This window comes from Ornithodoros turicata, chromosome 6, assembly GCF_037126465.1.
Source record: "Ornithodoros turicata isolate Travis chromosome 6, ASM3712646v1, whole genome shotgun sequence".
Taxonomy (NCBI): domain Eukaryota; kingdom Metazoa; phylum Arthropoda; class Arachnida; order Ixodida; family Argasidae; genus Ornithodoros; species Ornithodoros turicata.
Window position 1 is genome coordinate 59,902,915 of NC_088206.1, and position 18,475 is coordinate 59,921,389.

Consider the following 18,475-nt stretch of genomic DNA (forward strand, 5'->3'; position numbering starts at 1 on the left):
TTGATGGGTCAGTGGTGTTGCAGAACACGCGAATCAGTGTCACCACTTTCGTTAAAGCTGCTTGGGGGAATGCACCAGAAGGATCAATCTACTCGAATGTGGACCCGTCCCTGTTACGCACAGTTCGTGCATTGGCAGGGCAGTTGCTGTTCCAGAAACACTGTCGGCCCTTTCGTTAAAACCGGCGCATGGGGAAAATACCAGAAAAAAAAAGTCATCAGATAAGCTGCAGAGCGCCCGTGAGAAAAAAAAATTGCGCATAAGCCGTGGCTAATACGCGTGAAATTACGGTGTACACTACACCGAAATCAACACTGCTGTGGTTGTTTAGAGAGAAAAACTTTGGTCCAGAGTGTCACCATATGCAGGACTATCGGGAGGGACCTACATATGTTACACGAGAAATTGACTAATACTATTAAAGACTAACTTTAGGAGTCACATGTGCCACTATAATTATACAGATAAAATGGTTAAAAAGCAAGCGAGCTGGTGGCTAAGATCCATGACGAAAACCCGAGACTGGGAAAAAGACGAAAAACAGACGACACAACACTTGAGACTTTGTGTTGTGTCGTCTGTTTTTCGTCTTTTTCCCAGTCTCGGGTTTTCGTCATGGACTATAATTATACCTGGAATGCGGCACTGGAATCAGGAGGATCCCTATGAAGATGATTCAACACTCGCAACTCAGTGACAACCTGTAACGAAGCAATACTCTAAAGTTGCTACAGAAAGAGATGCTGAAGAAAACCACAAAAACAAAGAAGAAAACATGAAATACTAACAGCCTGACAGTGCAAGGGAACATCGTGGAGGTCGGCCCACTGGGTTGCACACTCGTAACATCCGCCGTCACTCAGCTGCTCGAGGACCAAAGCCGGATCCGAGAGCGAGTAGCGTGCGACATCCCTCCAAGATCCAAATGCACCGTGAGAAGTGTCCGTGAGTTGTTCTTTAATCTGGAGAAATTTTAATTCACTTTGTGGCATTACACACACTGAAACTGTGCAGAATGGCATTTCACATATGGGTCATTCCATGCCAGACGTCGCAGAGGTGATGCTCATCCATCGATTTCGTTTATAAAAATCAAACAGATTTATTCGCGCATGAATACATTGAGAGGAATTTTTTTAGGCGCATTCGAAAGTTACCTGTCTCAGAATCTACATCTGAAACATCCGGGATGGCTGTGGCCATGTGATGTGTGTGTGTGTGCGTGTGTAGTGTGTGGTGTGTGTGTGGATGTGTGTGTAGGAAAGAAATGGTGGCACGAAACTTTTTTAGAGTATTTCTGCGCTGTGACAGGGAAGAAGCATTGGTACAGTACGTATCTGAAAACTGAAAATGTTCGCATGATCGCAATGTTCGCAAAATGAAATGAGTTGCGAGCAATTCAATGGGTGTGTGAAAGGCATATAAAGAGGCAAATTTTCTTACCCCCCATCCCCCCATTACACCTCGAATAATGGAGCCCAAAAATATTTTCTATGTTTAGGAGAAGCTTAGGAAAACAATGGTGCAACCCGTGAATGTGCTGGAAGTAAGCAATATGGCGTCATTCATACCATTCCTGAGGATGGCATTGGCCCCTACACAGATGTCACATAAATTGCGAAAGACTGAACAAGCAATTACGAGAGAGAAGTGATGTTCTGAGGCTGGAACAACATAGAAGGGACAAATACATACAAAGCGACAAGCACAGTACGACAAGCACAACATTCAAGTCTCACCAACAAGCAAGCAATAATCAGAACATTGGGCGGCGTCCATTTATTGCCACTGCCATATTTCATATACAGTAGAACCTCGCTAATTACAAGTCGTCTGGCCGGCAAAAAAAAATAAAAACTCAAATTAAGCGGGCGTTTGAAAGCGGCCGTTCAAACTAAGCGGGCATTCGAATTAAGTGAACCTGGGCACATGGTGAAGGAAAATATATATTTATTTGCAAAAGAACTTGCTTATCTTCATCTGCCGCTTTCCGAAACTAACATCGCACGTCACCATTCGTACAAGATGGGCTATGAAGACCATCGTATCGCTGTGCACGCGCCATTGGCTTAAAGTAGCACAGAAGTCATCTGTAGCACCCTGTTTTCTTCCTACAAAACTGTTAAATAGGTCAGTAAAATGCACCATGAGAAGTAATTCACACCATAGAGTCACCACAAAAAGCGACAGTGCACAACGGTGGTGGAGAGCAGTACTAGCCTATGATCTGCTTGGGACCTCGCGCTGACGCTACAGGGGCCACGCTCGCTGATTGGCCCAGAAAAATGTTGTCTGCTACTCGGCTGTCGTCTGCTACTCGGCTGTTCGGGGTTCTGAAAAAGCCTTGCTCCTGGCTCGGTCATTCTTCGGCCACTCCTTCTCCCCCCAATTCTCTGGGGAACTGGCAAAACTGGTTTACGGCGGCAAAGGGACAGGGCGCTGACCCCCACTGACCAGCGAACCAGAACGAGTTGCCCCTGTAACGTCATCGGTGACGTGGCATCATACCTTCTCCTCCTCGTTATACCCGGAGTGGCGAGTTAAGGGTGAACGCGCAGAGCCACATTTATATGGGTTTTTTTCTGGAAAACAAATTGCACACATCAATCCCTTTCGCACTATTTGGTAAAATGACCTTCATCAAACGTCTTAATCTGAATTTTTTTTTTGATGGCCTTCTGTACTCCTTTAACAAACTTCCGAAAGCGATGGCGCATGTGTAGATTCATCGCCGCCGTCACTCTGTTCATTAGCGCGAGCCGTGTTCTGAACGATGTCCCCGTGAGACTTGCGGCACAAGTCTGTTCTGTGTCTTCCATTCTGGCACACTCTTCGAAAGACGCAAAGCCCTCCTTGGAGCTTGCATCACCGGCAGGAGTTTACAGCACTTTGCAGATCTCGCGGCTGTGATGATCACCACTTTTTCTTTCATCGTCAACGTCTTGTACTTCAGCAGCGGGCTGTCTCCACAGCCCACAGGAAAGAAATGAACTTCGAAGTGGATCTCAACAAAAGCACGAAACGAAACCAAGCCAAAAGAACGTGTTAGCATAATCCGTAATGGGAGCACAGCTGGGCAAGTTAGTGCGAGGAGGTCGTGCCACAGGATTGGAAACTGGGAAAGGGAAGTCAGCAAGGAAGCAAGGAGCAAGCATGTGGTTTTTATATGGCAGGTCGTTGTTGCATGGGTTTGAAGCAGACTTGTACTTGTTACTTGAAAAAGGTAATTGATTACCGTTACTATTACTCTGGTGGAAAAAGTAATTTTTTACCGTTAGAAATTACACTGCTAAAACTGTAATAAAGTAATGGCTAAAAGTAACACGTTCCTTTGACCGTTACTTTTGATAATAGTAAGTCATATGGATAATAAAAAAATAAAAATAAGAAATAAAATTCATGAAATTACTAGGGGTGTGCGAATATTCGAGTTCTCGAATTCGAATCGAATATCAAACGCTCGAACTATTCGATTCGCGAATCGAATATTCAATATTCGATTTTTCGAATATTCGACTATTCCAAGGAATATGAACGACACAACTCGAAAGTGGGCTTCACCTGATGCTCCTGTGCATGAGGTGAAGCCTGCTTTACGAAATTGCCCTTGCTGCAGGACCGACACAGGCGGGATAGTGTTTAGTTTAAGATAACGTCATTCAAAGTTTGTTTTGTAGACATCATCTGTGGAAGTGGTGGCGCCCCTCCCACATGCAGTATAGCGGTGCCGACGAGGGACTTTGATTTGATGTCTGTGAGGTTGCCTTTAAAAAGTTAGGACTCTTGGATAATGACTACAGCCCACGAACAAGAAGCGTGTCTTAAAGATGTCCTTTACGTCTAAAATTTCAGCAGTGCAACTTCCTAGGGCGAGTGCAAAGAAACTAAAGGGTGTTCATGGCAAAGCTGAGGCAGGATGCCAATTCGTTTGTTTCACAAATGGCCTGTGGTTGTCTGAAACAATTACAGCCTCATCCGTATAACGTGCTACTGCCTGACATAAAATTTTGAAATGAAGATAACCACTTCAGTACTCCAGTAAGTGTAGGCACACATGAAAAGCAGGAAGCACTCTCATGTAAAATGAAAGATGCTTTAAACAGAAGAATTGCATGTCTCTCTTGTGACAGTTAATGCCAGAAAAATTATACTAAAGCCATGGGCTACAAAGTGGAACCTTTTAGTGCAAAAGTCACATATTGTAAATTTTGCACGAATATTCGATATTTGATTCGGTATTCGGAATTTCTTCCCCCCATTCGATTCGATAGTCAATTCGACTTAAAATATTCAGATTCACACATCCCTAGAAATTACACATACCTTGACACACTTTCTGAGATTGGAGTTCGTCGCCTTTGAACAGGACAGGAGCAACAACACTTTCTTATGTGCCTTCCTTTAAGTAAACACATTATTCACTTAAACAACACATTATTTTCATGTTTTCTCTCCATCACCATAAACATTTCTGAAAAGCTGAAGCCATGATGATAAATCAGGAGAGCTAGTCGACATGGTAGTGCCAAAGAGGAATGACAATCGTAACTACGAACTCGGTGTTCTGAACAACTTCTCTGTGGATCTCCTTCTAAGGCGTATTCACGATAGAAGCGCTCAGCCGCGCAACATTCTAACTTGGAAATTCCAGGTGACTCACTATGTCCGGAGCTTGACCTCTTGTACATACAGCAGGTTGCGGTTGGAAGGGATCAAGGTGTCCCCAGACACTCAAAATGTATGTGCGAAATATCCTCCTACAATGACCTCTACTCATGGTAGTGGAAAGCAAAGCAGATAAGAAAAGCTGTGATGGAGCCTGTGGGTTGGTTTCGTATATGAGTAAAGCTTAGCCAAAGAGTAATCAATTATACTTGTAACTGGTTACTCAAAATTGTAATCAGATTGCTTGAAAAATTACTTGTCCAGAAAACTAATCGATTACTCACAAAATTACTTGAGAAAGTAGTTGATCACTAGTAACGCAATTACCTGTAACGCGTTATGTACAAGTCTGGTTAGAAGTCGATGGAAGATGAAGAAGTTCGGCAGGAAACTTGCGAATTAAGCGGGATATTGGGCCAGATTTCAAATTATGGGGTCAAATTGCAACGTGCAAAGACGGGACCCACAGCAATCCTTCGAATTAACTAATCGCATAATTAATCAAATAATTAAATAACCAAATTAGAGAGGTTCTACTGTATATACAGATGCCCTTAGAAAATTCTATGGGTCAATTTGCTCGCTCTCAGATGTAGTTTCACAAGACAGGTTTGGAGAGAGTACCATATGTATAGGCACAGGAACTGGAGATCATATATCATATCATCTTCTCTATCAAGAAGAGCTTTTCCACCTACCTCTTTGTAGAGGGTGATCTTGAAGAGCTCCCTTGATAACCTCTCGTGGAGACTCGATTGTGACTCTGGTGAACACTCTGCTAGCACCTTCTTAAGTGTAGACACTCCATGGTTGTCTGGCCAGCGAATATAATTGGCAAGGACACACTCTGCCTTAGAGTTCAAGTCCCTTATGCAGAGTGCATATCGCCAGGGGTCTGCGACTGTACCAGCGCTGTATGGGTAAGAATGGAGTCGATCCTGTTTATGATACACATGGTGTTTCACGTTGCGTGCCCCATAAGTCTAAAAATCCCCTTGTCTGAAACTTATGGGGGCAAACTTTTGACACATACTACGAGCAATTTCATCAAATTCTAATTAAAATAAAATAAATTTAATGTCTGCAGTAGGCTCATAACCTGCTTCCTGATTCTGAAAAAAAAAAAAAAAAAACATTTTCACTTGGCTCATTTCAGGGTTCAATTCAAACTTTTAATTGAAATCTGATAAAATAACTTGTAGTATGCGGGAAAGTTTCCTATAGACAAATATCACTGAAACCATGAATTTTTTAACAGACTTCTGAGACAGGTTACATGAAACGCCCTGTGCATCGGCACGTTCTCTGGCCAGAACGGGAATTCACGTCAAGTTACGTGTATGCAAACCTCACTTTTGTCGAACACAGATAAGGGCCACCAGCTACACAAGCGAAGAGGGAGATATTTTGTAGGCTTTCTTGATAATGGAACCTGGAATGTCCAGGTGAGTGAGCTTTCTCTCAGTAATGTTGATGAGGAAGGGGATCTTTCGAGAGAGGGCCTGGGTCACATAGGGGAGTATGTGGAATGAGTATGTGTACAACTGTTCATGTTTGTAGAACTAATAAATAGGTCCTGATTTTTTAGGGTTATATATTTATTAGGGGTATTATGCCCGATATTTACCTCCTGATTTAAATCAGAAAAAACACGGTTTAACCCGGCATTTCCTCAAAAACTGGTGGTCCAGGGGGATACGAAGTCATAACAACTAACACAGAACTTTGAAAACTGTGTTGTAAATGCATAAATGTGCCATATAAACTGTCAAAACAGAGACTTTCCGGCCTCTTAGATGCATGGACTAAACATTGATAGTCTGTATCTTCTGGCATGTCATTTGTATTATCCCAAGTAATCCAAAGATTTAAGCCTGATCCAATCTGATTCTACCAGAATTGGGTTGAATCAGGTTTAGTTTAACCAGATTAACGTGATGTTTACACCAGGATTTTGCTGGAAAATATAACCCAAAAAAAAGTCAGGCCCTACTAATAAAGAATTGTTGGTAGTGCAGCAACGTGTGTCATCTACCTCTGTCTGTGTGATTTCTATGGTTCCTCGTAAAAAGCACTTTGTATAACATGTGTGATGAAGACAAGCTTGCCTCTCACTGCTCTCTTCTCCAGACTGAGATGCCAACATCCACAGAAGCGCTTGCTGGTATGCCATCAAGTCCGGATGCTGTTGGAGTCCTTCCACTGCATCTGCTAGGTCCAATAGGGCAAGAGCAGAAACAGCGTCCTTCTGGGCTGCTGCCCCTTGCAGGGCCTCCCAGATGAGATTTCCGCTTGCACGTCCTTCAAGGGCTAGAGAGAGCCATGGGCCATGTCCACTTTGGGTTGCCAGCTGAGCCCATATTGTGTAATACTGGCGCAGGAGATTTTCTAAGGGGCTTTGACTGTGAGTTCCGTCTCCAATGTGGAACTGCTGAGCGACCTGCATGATGACGACATGCCATTCCATTTAGTGTAGAAGTCGCTTTTCTCACATGGAGCTAATTTTCAAGTTTTTCGTGTGCTTCCCGGTACATCGGCATCAGCACACTACAATAGGCTAGTAGCTTTAGTAGCTTTCATGGCCAGAGATGCCTTAGACAGAAAAGAAGTTACAATGTGCATATGCTGAATTAATACAGGAGTACTGTTGGAGACACGGTTGTCTAAAATCTCCAGCCTGTGGCCGAGCAGTCCTCTATCGGTGACGTCGCACACGAAGAAACTATACCATTACAATCTCCGAGGTAAGGCCATGCAGCGCCACCTGTCGGGAGAGAGTACCATCGCATTCTCAGCGTCGTCTGCTAGGGAGAGCAGTTCAGCGAGGCCTCCCCTCGTGGAGGGTACTGGTATAGTTCCTTCATGCGCGACATCGCCGATAGGGGATCGCTCCGCCACGGGCTGGAGATTTTAGACAACTGTGTCCCCAACAGTGCTTGTAACTGTATTCACACACACTCTTTTAGCTTTACAGACACAAATTTGTTTACCACATGGCCACATGGCTTCAAATTCCAACCAAACCAGAGAAGGTAGCAGTGATGTCAGTGCATCAAGCCGACAGAAACCAAAACAAACTTCTTGGGATGTCATTTGACCGAAGACTGACCTCTTAATTGCCATATGAGCTTAAAACCAAACAGTGCCTTCAGACTTTTTCAAAAATCCAATGTTTCGCTTTTCTGGAAAATCCTGCCCTGAATGCAAAAAATATTTTCCACATAAAAAAAAAATTAAAAAAGAGAGAAATAAAACTTCTACAGTACTACCTGTTTCTCTTTTTTTTTTTCTTTGTCTTCAAAATTAACTTGACATTGCTTCCATGGTATGATTAGTATGGTATGGTAGTTTAGTATGATTTCACGCAGATTCAGGCAGGATGGTCTGGTCGACGTCTCGTGTTCTTCTTCTTCTAATACAGTTGAACCTCTCAATAACGAACGTCGATTTAACTAAATCCTCTGTTTAACGAAAAATTTTAGTTGCACAAACGCTTTCCCCATAGACGCCAATGTATTTTTGTGCTCGATTTAACGAAATACATTCGTTTGGTCACCTTTATTTAACGAAGTCTCTGGGCTCTTCTGCGCATGTGTTTCCCCTTCACCACGAAGAAAAAGAGAAACCTTCCCTCTACGTTATCCTCACGCGAGTTTTCGTTGGTTACTTCGGTTATCACGTGCTGTAGGCACGAACGTGCAGACATGTGCATCGCCGCCATCGGTAATTTTCGGTGCGCCGACGCCGTTTCGAAACCGGCGCGAGGGCCTCTTCGCACCTGTTTTTGGACAAGAAAACACTCATTGCTGACATCTCGCGAAGCCTAATTTGCTTGTGTTGATGACGACGACAGCGGGTTACGGTTTTGTGCCTTTTCATTACTTGTTTTTGTTTGTGCCGCTGATGCTGACGGTGGTAAAATGGGCATGATGTTGCTGCTGTTCAAGATTCCATCGGCGCAGACGCGAGCGCGCAGGAGAATGCAGTAGAGGTCACCCGGATTTACGAAAGTTATGAATGCTCAGAGCGATATTGCGCACAAATTGCGCATTACTTAGCGTTATGTGGTGAATAAAGCTTGATATTTTGTGCCCTTCTTAGCTTGACACTTCTTTTATGACAAATGTCGTTTTGCGGTATACGATGCACAGGTAGTGGCAGCGGCCATCTTTGTTTCACTTGGCGTGTTCCATTTAACGAATATCTTGATTTAACGAAACAAGGAGCCAGCATTTACAAATTCGTTATATAGAGGTTCAACTGTATACTATATGGAAGCCTAGTGCGTATGAAGTACATTGGCGGTGAAAAGAGCTGAACGTACTCTATGTTTTTTTTTAAAGTAATCTTCAAGTATGGCAATTTCAAGCATTGCGCTTCCTCACACCTTTCAGGCCTCGTATCTTCGTAACCATTAATGTTAAGCCGTTGACTTTTTTCACACTTATTGGCTACGTGCTGATGCACAGTTTGCTATCTTCTTGAGATTCTAGTAGGGCTGTGCGAATAGTGATTTTTGGGCTCGAATCGAATACGAATTGAATAGTAAAATCTTCGAATAGTAGCAAATCGAATAATGTGTGCTTATTGCTGAATAGTAAGCACAAGCTTGCATTGAAACCTGGTTCTCCGTTGTAGTTTGTGAGACTGACTGCGAACTATATACACATATTTCACTGATGAATATGTTTGTGCTAGAATTGTCCTGAAAATTGTAATTCCAGACATAAAGTAGCTGGCTGTGTGATTAAATCCCTCTTTCTATGGTGTCATAGCTGGTCCAGCCAAAGCTCAAAATAATTAAACTAACTTAAACATCCCTGCCAATTTTGCTAAAATATTTCTCAAAAGTGGCAATTTTCAGTGATCCCTCAAATCGCACTTTTAAACCATGCCTGCAACCCCGCGGCACTGGCAGAAGTGTAAACCAGGGATTTCCCTACACCCCCCTCAGGGGGGGTGTACACCCTCCCTGCATTTTTGCAACACCCCCCCCCCCTCCCTGAAATTTTTCAGGTGACCCCAACCAACTTGGCCACCAGCACGTTCTAGCTGGTAGTGAGTCCAGCGCAGCGAATTACATCATGTACTGTCAAACTTGGGCTGTAGGACGACAGCCATGCAGATGAACGTAGCATGCATTTCTCTAAAATCATTTGAAAGTGACTGTTCAATATGCATATATTGCACGCATATACGAGCAAAAATGCGTGCGGGCACGCAAACTCAATGTGGATCATGAAGAACCATTTGCACCCAACTCAATCAACGAGGTATTCTGCTTTTTTCGTCTAAGGTTTTCACCGTTGGTTGCCAGGTATTCATTGAGCTTCGTGAGACAAGGTGCTAGTCTTTTTTCTTTGTCGGTAGTGTCATTATGCATCTTAATGTTGAAATGCCGTTCATAATGAATCTGTATTCTAATGTACTGTGTTCTAACATGTACAGATAAAACGGGAAAGCTGTGCAGATATGTCACCATTGTGCCACGATTCTTTCCGTGTTTAAGAAAAATTTCCGTAAGCGGAACCTTCACCAAGCATAGCCCCCCCTTGAAAGCTCATCACCCCCCTAGCAATGAATTTCTGGGGAAATCACTGGTGTAAACTAGGCTTCGCCTGATGCTCGGAGACATGAGGCGAAGCCAACTTGCAGGATATCGTCAAGTCCGCACGCAAACTGTAAAGTAAGCTTCACCTAACACTCAGAAGCATGAGGTAAAGCCACCTTGCAGGATATATTTGAGGTGCAGAATTGTAAAGTAGGCTTCACCAAACGCTCAGAGGCATGAGTTGAAGCCAGCTTGCGGAATTTCGAATATATTCGAGTATTCGATGAAATGTTATTCGGTTCGAATACGAATAGCGCGGTACCGTTATTCGGTACGAATATCGAATATTTCGAATATTCGCACACCCCTAGATTCTAGGTTTTGCAGATGTCTAGACAAAAAAATAGCAAAGGTGCTTCATTTAAAAAAAATCACTTTTTCAGCCTGTAACCACTTCACCAAATCGATGAGACTTAACGCTATTGACGTGCCATTTGGCTATAAGTGCTCTTTCCATTCGTATAAAACGTGTCGCTGGGAGATCTCACACCGAATTTCTAGCGTGCATTTAGTGAGAAATGGTTAGCCAAAAACGCACACATTCGGTAGCATGTTTTCCATATTCGCCCACTCGTGACCTGGTTCATACTCCTCACACATGTGGTTCATAGCAGGCTCATATAGAGCACTGAAAAAAATTTCACTTCAGAAGCGACTGAAGTTCATTTTGGGCTCTCGGTGCACCCCAGCCATGACTCATTCATGACCGTCACAGCGAGGGCGGACGGAGGACTTCTGCTCAGACACACAAGACCAGACATACATCTCATGGCCTTTTCTGCCGTACATCTCAGGTCGTACAGTGTGGCATTATGCTTAACAACCCCACCGACACCATCACATCCACTCTTCCTGTTGCAGTAAACACCCATTTTGCTACTAGGTAGCTCGTGCTTCGTAGTTCATGCAGACAAAAGCGATTTTTGAAATGGGCAGCTTCCCATCCAACATGTAGATAATGGTGGATCCAATCGTCGAGCCAATCTTCTGTAGCTCTTGCAGCGAATCAGCCATGGGTGGAGTGGTGGCAGGTGTCATCTCTGACTGTGGCAGAGCACTGTGGTGGACGCCTTGGCCGTGGCCACAACACAGGTGAAAATAGAGACTTTCCTTTTGGCCCAGTGGTAGGATTGCACCTCGTCAGGGAGGGAAAACTGTCCAGTTCTCCGCGAAGTCGATGTGCGGGGTGGTTGCGCGTGGAAGTCCGCTCTTTATGTCGTGGATTTCGGACGTCGTGCTTTACGTTGAAGATTTCTTACATAGTAACTGTGTGTGACGTGTGCAGCAGTTCACCTTCTCATTTCTTTTATAACGAGCGATGGCTCAAGAAGGGCGGCAGCCACACAAAGGAGCACTGAGGTCGGAGTCGACGTTCTGAGGTTCTCAGGAGTACTAAGAAGCACATCAGGAACAAAGTGTTTTCACTACATCGAGTTTCTGAGAGCAATTCAACTGGCGTGACGGGTCTCTTCCGTCGAACGTCTCTCCAACTACTATACAGAAAGCACATTATGTTTCACAGGGTTATGCCATTTGACCTCAGCCGCTCTACAGATGTGCCCAGCTTCCCACCTTGTATGTTGTGTGTTTCTCACACAACATGCAAGTACATACACACAATGCACATCGTCACACGGCGCCGTAAAGTGTGACCAGAGCCTCAATAGTGTCCTGTGTATGTTGCTGTGATGAGGTCACATTTGTGTGTCCTCAATGGAACTTTGGTGACTTCTGAAGTGAAATTTTTTCAGTGCGCTATATGAGCCTATTATGCATGCGTAACGAGTATGAACCAGGTCGTGAGTGGGCGAACATGGAAAACGCACTACCGAAGTTGCGCGTTTTTGTCTCACCATCCCTCACCGAATGTGCACTAGAAACTCTGTGTGAGACCTCCCAGAAACGCGTTTTATACGAAGATCGCTTAAAGGTGAACAGAACAATGTCAATAGAGTCAAGCTTCATCGATTTGGAGAAAAACAGTTATGGGCCGAAAAAGTGTAATTTCTTGCAAATGATGCGACTTTACGATTTTTTATTTAGACACCAGCAAAACCTAGTGTACCTCAAGAAGATAGTGAGAAGACTGTGCACCAACACATAGACAATAAGTGTTCAAAAATCAACGGCATAAGATTAATAGTTATGAAGATACGAGGCCCGAAAGTTGTGAGGAAGCGCGATGATCGAAATCGCCATTCTTGAAGATTATTTTTAAAAAAAAACTATAAAGTACGTTCAGCTATTTGCACCACCAGTGTACTTCATAGGCACTAGGCTTCTACATATACTAGAAGAAAAATATTCTGAGAGGTCGACCGGAGCAACCAGCCTGAATCTGCATCAAATCACCCTTTAGACATCTAGTGGTGACAGAAGAAAGGGTCCTTTCGGGACTTTGCTGTATGCAACTGAACAATCAACTGTGTACAATCATCAAAAGTGCATCACGGTGATGAGGGAAACATGATGATGATGATGATGTGTCGAGTTTTATTGGCACATCGGCAACCATGGCCATAATGTGCCAAGATGAGGGAAAGTTGTAGAGAGAAAACTCAGGTATTAGTGTATGAAAAAAAAAGAATATATCTGACAACAAGGAAAGAGTGAAATGATGTGGGAGGCATGTACCTTTGGCTGCATGAACTTAATTACTTGTCCCAGCAGAGGGCTTCGATTTTCGAGGTATGACAACACAGCTGGTGGAATTCGAACACTGCTGTCCACGGACTGCAAGTCATCTTGTGGTATGGGAAGATCTAGCACAATTCCAAAAGTGGGCTTTTCTTTTTCAAATTCCACGAGAAATCCTTCAGGAACCACTAAAAAATCAAAATGCAGTGCTTTTATTACAGGAAAGGGCAAGAGACGAACTTATTAGGCAATGTTTTAAAATACAGGACATAGGCACTTGTGTTTTCAAGTTTCATGTTTAAAAAAAAGGTTTGATTTCAGGAGCTATCATATAGGGTAAAATATGGCAATTTAGAGTGGAAAAGCAGATTTTCAGGTGGAAGGTTTAAAAAGAAGCAGCACTTCTTGCACCCACAAATGCTACCACAAATTGCGATACAGTGCGCATTTCCTGCACCCAACATTCCCATGAAACATTCTAGTAAAAGAAACCGCAAAAAAGAAAAAGATACGGACTGCTCACCGGGCAAGAGCTTCGCCACATATTATATTAAGGATTTGCGCAGTTCCAGAATATCGACTTTGTGTAGGAATGCACCTCTTGTTGTCGTCTGCTACGGAATACCTTCTGGCTGCGCCCCAGGGTATTTCCTGTGGTTAGTAGTGCGCGAGAAGACATGACGTTCAGCCCTTGTACTTATGTGACAGCTAAAATCTTTTTTTTTTTGTTTTGCGTTGTCACGGCATTAACGTTATCAGTGTCTGATAGCTACCGTGTTATCAACACGTGCCGACTTTCGTTGTTGTTGTGAGGGCGCCGGCGCTTTGTACCGAGGTGTTGTGGGAGGATGTTGCATAACAATAAATGTCTTTCCACCTTTGCCTTTCACGTAAGTCAGCAGCTAACGACTTGGTCATGTGTCAAAGACAATAGTGTGTGTTGGTTCGGTCTGGGATTACAAATTATATTTTTCAGGGAAGGGACACTTGAAACCAAAAGTCGGTAAGACATTGTTCTTTCCTTTTCACTCGTACCACGGAACATTTGTTGTCAAAAAAGCCTAAATTTACTATATCAAAATCCTGAGATTTGGCCCCACGAAATCCTGGGATTGCAGGACATGAAATTATGCCAAAATCCTGGAATTTCGGGATCCCGAGATCCCAGGGACCCGACCCTAACTGTGCAGACCACATGTAGTGTATCTCACGGCAACCATAAAAAACCTGAACCACACCTGCCAACTCACAATAGGCGATGACGGCAATAATAATTCAACGAACGCTTATTGCGTTCTACTTACGTCGCTGCAGAGAATCCCGCAGCTCTTCAGAGCTCTCGTCTAAGTCTATCCTGGTATTAATGAAGAACTTCATTTGCCACGGAAATATAATCTGCAGAGAAAGTTAAAGAAGGATTCACCTGTGTGACAACAAGCATGACAGCAGCAACATGAATGATACGTAGGGCGATAGTGATAAGAAATGAAACAGAAAATTTTTTAATCAATGCAAAATTCACATATTTAAGCGATAAGATGACAGTTTTTGACATGTAATTTACATCTCTCCAATGTTAAGAAATTTCTTGTAATGTTTCGACATTACAGTTCGGTGAAGGGCTGAACTAATTAAGTTATACTGTTGAATGCAGCAAGAAACACACACGGAAGAACGAAGTTGACACCACGGCTGCTTACTCTCAACAGGGGGGGGACAGTGGATCTTATTCGTGCTTCAAACCTGTTCATCGTAAATGCTTTATTTTCCTTGTCCGTCTCGAAATAAATTTTCTGTCAGTTGAGAGTAAGCAGCCGTGGTGTCAACTTCGTTCTTCCGTGTGTGTTTCTTGCTGCATTCAACAGTATGTCAAGATACCAACTACCCCAACTTCGTACACTTGTGTAATTAAGTTAGTGCAACTAATTCATTTTAATCGGCAATTTAGTCAATAAAAGTATGTAACATAAATAATTTTATTCGTTGAAAAATTAAATAATTGATAACATTAAAATAAAACTCAACAAAGTAAACTCTACTCCCAAGATCTGATGCAGTGTTTTGGTTTACAGTTTGGTACAGCGTTATACTAATTAAATTAATACAATTAGTTTGCTTTAATCACTTATTACTATAACCAATAAAATGACAATTTATATAATTTTATTAATTGGCCAAATTAAACAAATTGATTGCATTCAAATACAACTCAGAAAAAAAATTCTATGCCCGAAATCTCACAGCTGCAATGAAAAGCTCCCCCTTTATACGCTATGAAAGTACGTCAGCCTTTTGTGCAGCCCCTCAGCTTTTCCCTATCCCCTCGTGCAAATAGAACAGTCTCACTGGATCGCTCTCAAATAAGGTGCCCCAACAACTGCATGTGAGGTCCACGTGTCTTTGACTTTTTCACCATAGTGTTGTGGGCTTGTGGCCCGTCTGCTAATTCCTCCTTATTCTTGCTTTCTGAGTGGACAGATGCTTTGTCACATGCTTTCTCCACGACCTACTAGATTATAGCGACCATGTCATAATCAGCAACCCCTATGAGGAGCCCGTCCGCATGATCCGCTAGGGGCGCTACTCATCGACCTGCGAGATGTACATCATGATTGGACAATGGAAATTTGAAATTTGAATGCGCAGAAGCGGACATACAACTACCGTAGCAGACGACAGCAACAGCTCCCATGAAGACGCGTAGACTGATGATGATAATCAACTTTAGAGAGAAGCATCTCTTGTGGGACATCCACCGTTTGTACAAAAACTAGGGGTGTGCGAATCTGAATATTTTAAGTCGAATCGAATATCAAATCGAACGAGGGGAAAAATTCCGAATACTGAATCGAATATCGAATATTCGTGCAAAATTTACAATATGTGACTTTCGTACAAAAAGTTTCCATTTTGTGGCCCATGGCTTTCGTGTAATTTTTCTGGCATTAATTGCCACAAGAGAGACATGCAATTCTTCTGCTAAAAGCCCCTACTCGTTAATTTTACATGAGAGTGCTTCTTGCTTTCTAGGTGACCGTACACTTACTGGAGTACTGGAGTGGTTACCTTCATTTCAAAATTTTTTGTCATGCAGTAGCACATTACACGGATGAGGCTGTAATTGCTTCAGACAACCACAGGCCATTTGTGAAACAAACGAATCGGCATCCTACCTCAGCTTTGCCATGAACACCCTTTAGTTTCTTTGCACTCGCCCTAGGAAGTTGCACTACTGAAATTTTAGACGTAAAGGACATCTTTAAGACACCCTTCTTGTTCGTGGGCTGTAGTCATTACTCAGGAGTCCTAACTTTTTAAAGGCAACCTCACAGACATCAAATCAAAGTCCCTCGTTGGCACCACTAAACTGCATGTGGGAGGGGCGCCACCCCTTCCACAGATGATGTCTACACAACTAACTCTGGATAACGTTATCCCAAACTAAACACCATCCCGCCTGTGTTGGTCCTGCAGCAAGGGCAATTTCGTAAAGCAGGCTTCACCTCATGCATGGAAGCATCAGGTGAAGCCCACTTTCAGGTTGTGTCGTTCATATTCGTGGAATAGTCGAATATTCGAAAATTCGAATATTGGACATTCGATTCACGAATCGAATAGTTCGAGCGTTTGATATTCGATTCGAATTCGAGAACTCGAATATTCGCACACCCCTAACAAAAACACTAAGGTAAGCAAAAGTACAAAGTACTGTAGAAATTGAGGAAGCAATAGCAGGGCCCATGAGTAGCGCCACTGCTAGCCTCCAAATGCGGCGCTGGGAAGAGGGTGCATATGACATGGTCGCTATAATCTAGTAGGTCATTTCTCCAACCCTTCCTTGCTCTCATACGCCGAGACGTTAGCGTATTCTTCTCACCTTACGCTTTCCATCGGTAGACAGAGCCTTTATTTGCGCCATGCAACGAGCCACGGCGTTCTGAAACTGCTCTTCTAGTGTCTCTGGGTTGATAATCTGGTAACATGAAAGCATAGTGATCCATGATTGTCACTAACGCGAAATCAAGGAAGGGGTGTTACTCATATGGGAAGTACACACCTCAAGTTTAGGATCGGATATCCTTCCTTGCACAAGAGAATACACAACTTTGGGGTGAATATTTGGACTGTACTTGTTGCTTGCCTTTGCATGCAGCTCCTCTAAAGTTGATACATAAGAGTTCAAGCACGAGTAATTAGTAAGAGTAGCTCGCATGTAACAAGTCAGAGCAGTGGATGGTAGAAAAATTGTGTAGATAGTAGTAGATGTCGCCTTAAAGGGACTGTCGCACCCGGAGACCCATCTATGAAACCGATACCACTATCTTCGGCACTGGCCCACAAGCTACGTACACTACAGGGGCAAAAAGTAGCCGGAGCTCTTTGGCTGCACGTAGAACATGTGTTCATAGGTCCCAAACGTCGCCACACTTGCACTGCACAGCTGCTTTGGCCTTCTTGGGCCTCTTCAGCAGTGCGCAGGTGGGCAACATTTGAGTGGGTGACGATCAATAGAAACATATGGGCATTTGACGGGACCTTCGAATTCAATCAAATTAAGCACAAAAAAAACGAATTATCTGAAGTCATGTTAACGGAAGTCTACTGTATTTGGCAAATTTTTTCGTCCGGAAGGTGCATAGATATTATGTACCGTATTTACTCGCATATAAGATGCACATTTTTTACCCCAAAACATCGTGTCATTGAAGGGGTGCATCCAATACGTGGGAACAAATTGGAACCCAGCACTTAAGGTACACCCTCGTTTTATTCAGAGATATGCGTAGCGACCTCTTCTCCCTCACATCACGGTTCTCCCTCATCATCGCCATCCTCCCACAGCAAATCATCTTCCATTCCGTCAAGCCCAGATGAAATACTCCTCTATGATTGTCACATTCAGCGTTCAACAACTTAGCGCCAGGCGCTCGTTCTCGTTGACTGCGCGATATGAGTGGCTGTGCGCGGAACGATCCAGCCCTGCTACTAAAGTTGGATTTAATACGTGGGGCACAAAAAAGAACCATCATTTCGGCACTCAAGTTGGGGGTGCGTCCAATATGTGTGTAAATAAGGTACACAGGGTGTCCCAGAAAACGTGTCATTGAATTATAATAAAAAAACTACACCACCTAGAATCATGCGGTCAACGGCATTTGTTCTTACTAGGTTTTTGCCACCTCCTGATGTGAATGTAGTGTAATAAGTTTAATTATGTAAAGTTTTGCGATCTGAAGTCGGATATTTTCCAAGTAAAAGTCACTTTTTTACCCCACCAATGTGAAGAGCATGTCTAATTTATTCAAATTAATGGCTATTGACAGGAATATTCAGCGGCTCTCCCATCAGCAGAAATAGCCGAACATCATGCTCTACGGAGCTAGTGCGCGACAAATTTTTCAGCGCAATCCTTGTCAGTCCGACCAAAGGAGGTTGGAAACCCAGCCCACACCTGCAACGTAGAAAGAGATAACATAGGTATGACTTATCTCGTCCGACTTTCGCTGGGATCGCACTTTCCCTCTCCCAATTTCAGGAACTGTCACTTTTTTTACTATCATT

At 43.3% G+C, this 18,475-nt stretch overlaps 1 protein-coding gene across 2 annotated transcripts in view; it reads right to left on the reverse strand.

Moving 5' to 3' along the window:
* Positions 1-18,475, reverse strand: part of LOC135396843 (zinc finger FYVE domain-containing protein 26-like) — a 62,874-nt gene that overhangs the window by 18,145 nt on the left and 26,254 nt on the right. For both annotated transcript variants that reach the window (XM_064628048.1, XM_064628047.1), the window contains exons 20-27: positions 16,971-17,071; positions 16,791-16,886; positions 14,218-14,308; positions 12,911-13,101; positions 6,774-7,105; positions 5,364-5,577; positions 789-962; positions 633-701 (exon numbers count right to left, since the gene is read on the reverse strand). In XM_064628048.1, coding sequence (XP_064484118.1) covers positions 633-701; positions 789-962; positions 5,364-5,577; positions 6,774-7,105; positions 12,911-13,101; positions 14,218-14,308; positions 16,791-16,886; positions 16,971-17,071 — 1,268 coding nt within the window. The remainder of the gene's footprint in view (positions 1-632; positions 702-788; positions 963-5,363; positions 5,578-6,773; positions 7,106-12,910; positions 13,102-14,217; positions 14,309-16,790; positions 16,887-16,970; positions 17,072-18,475) is intronic.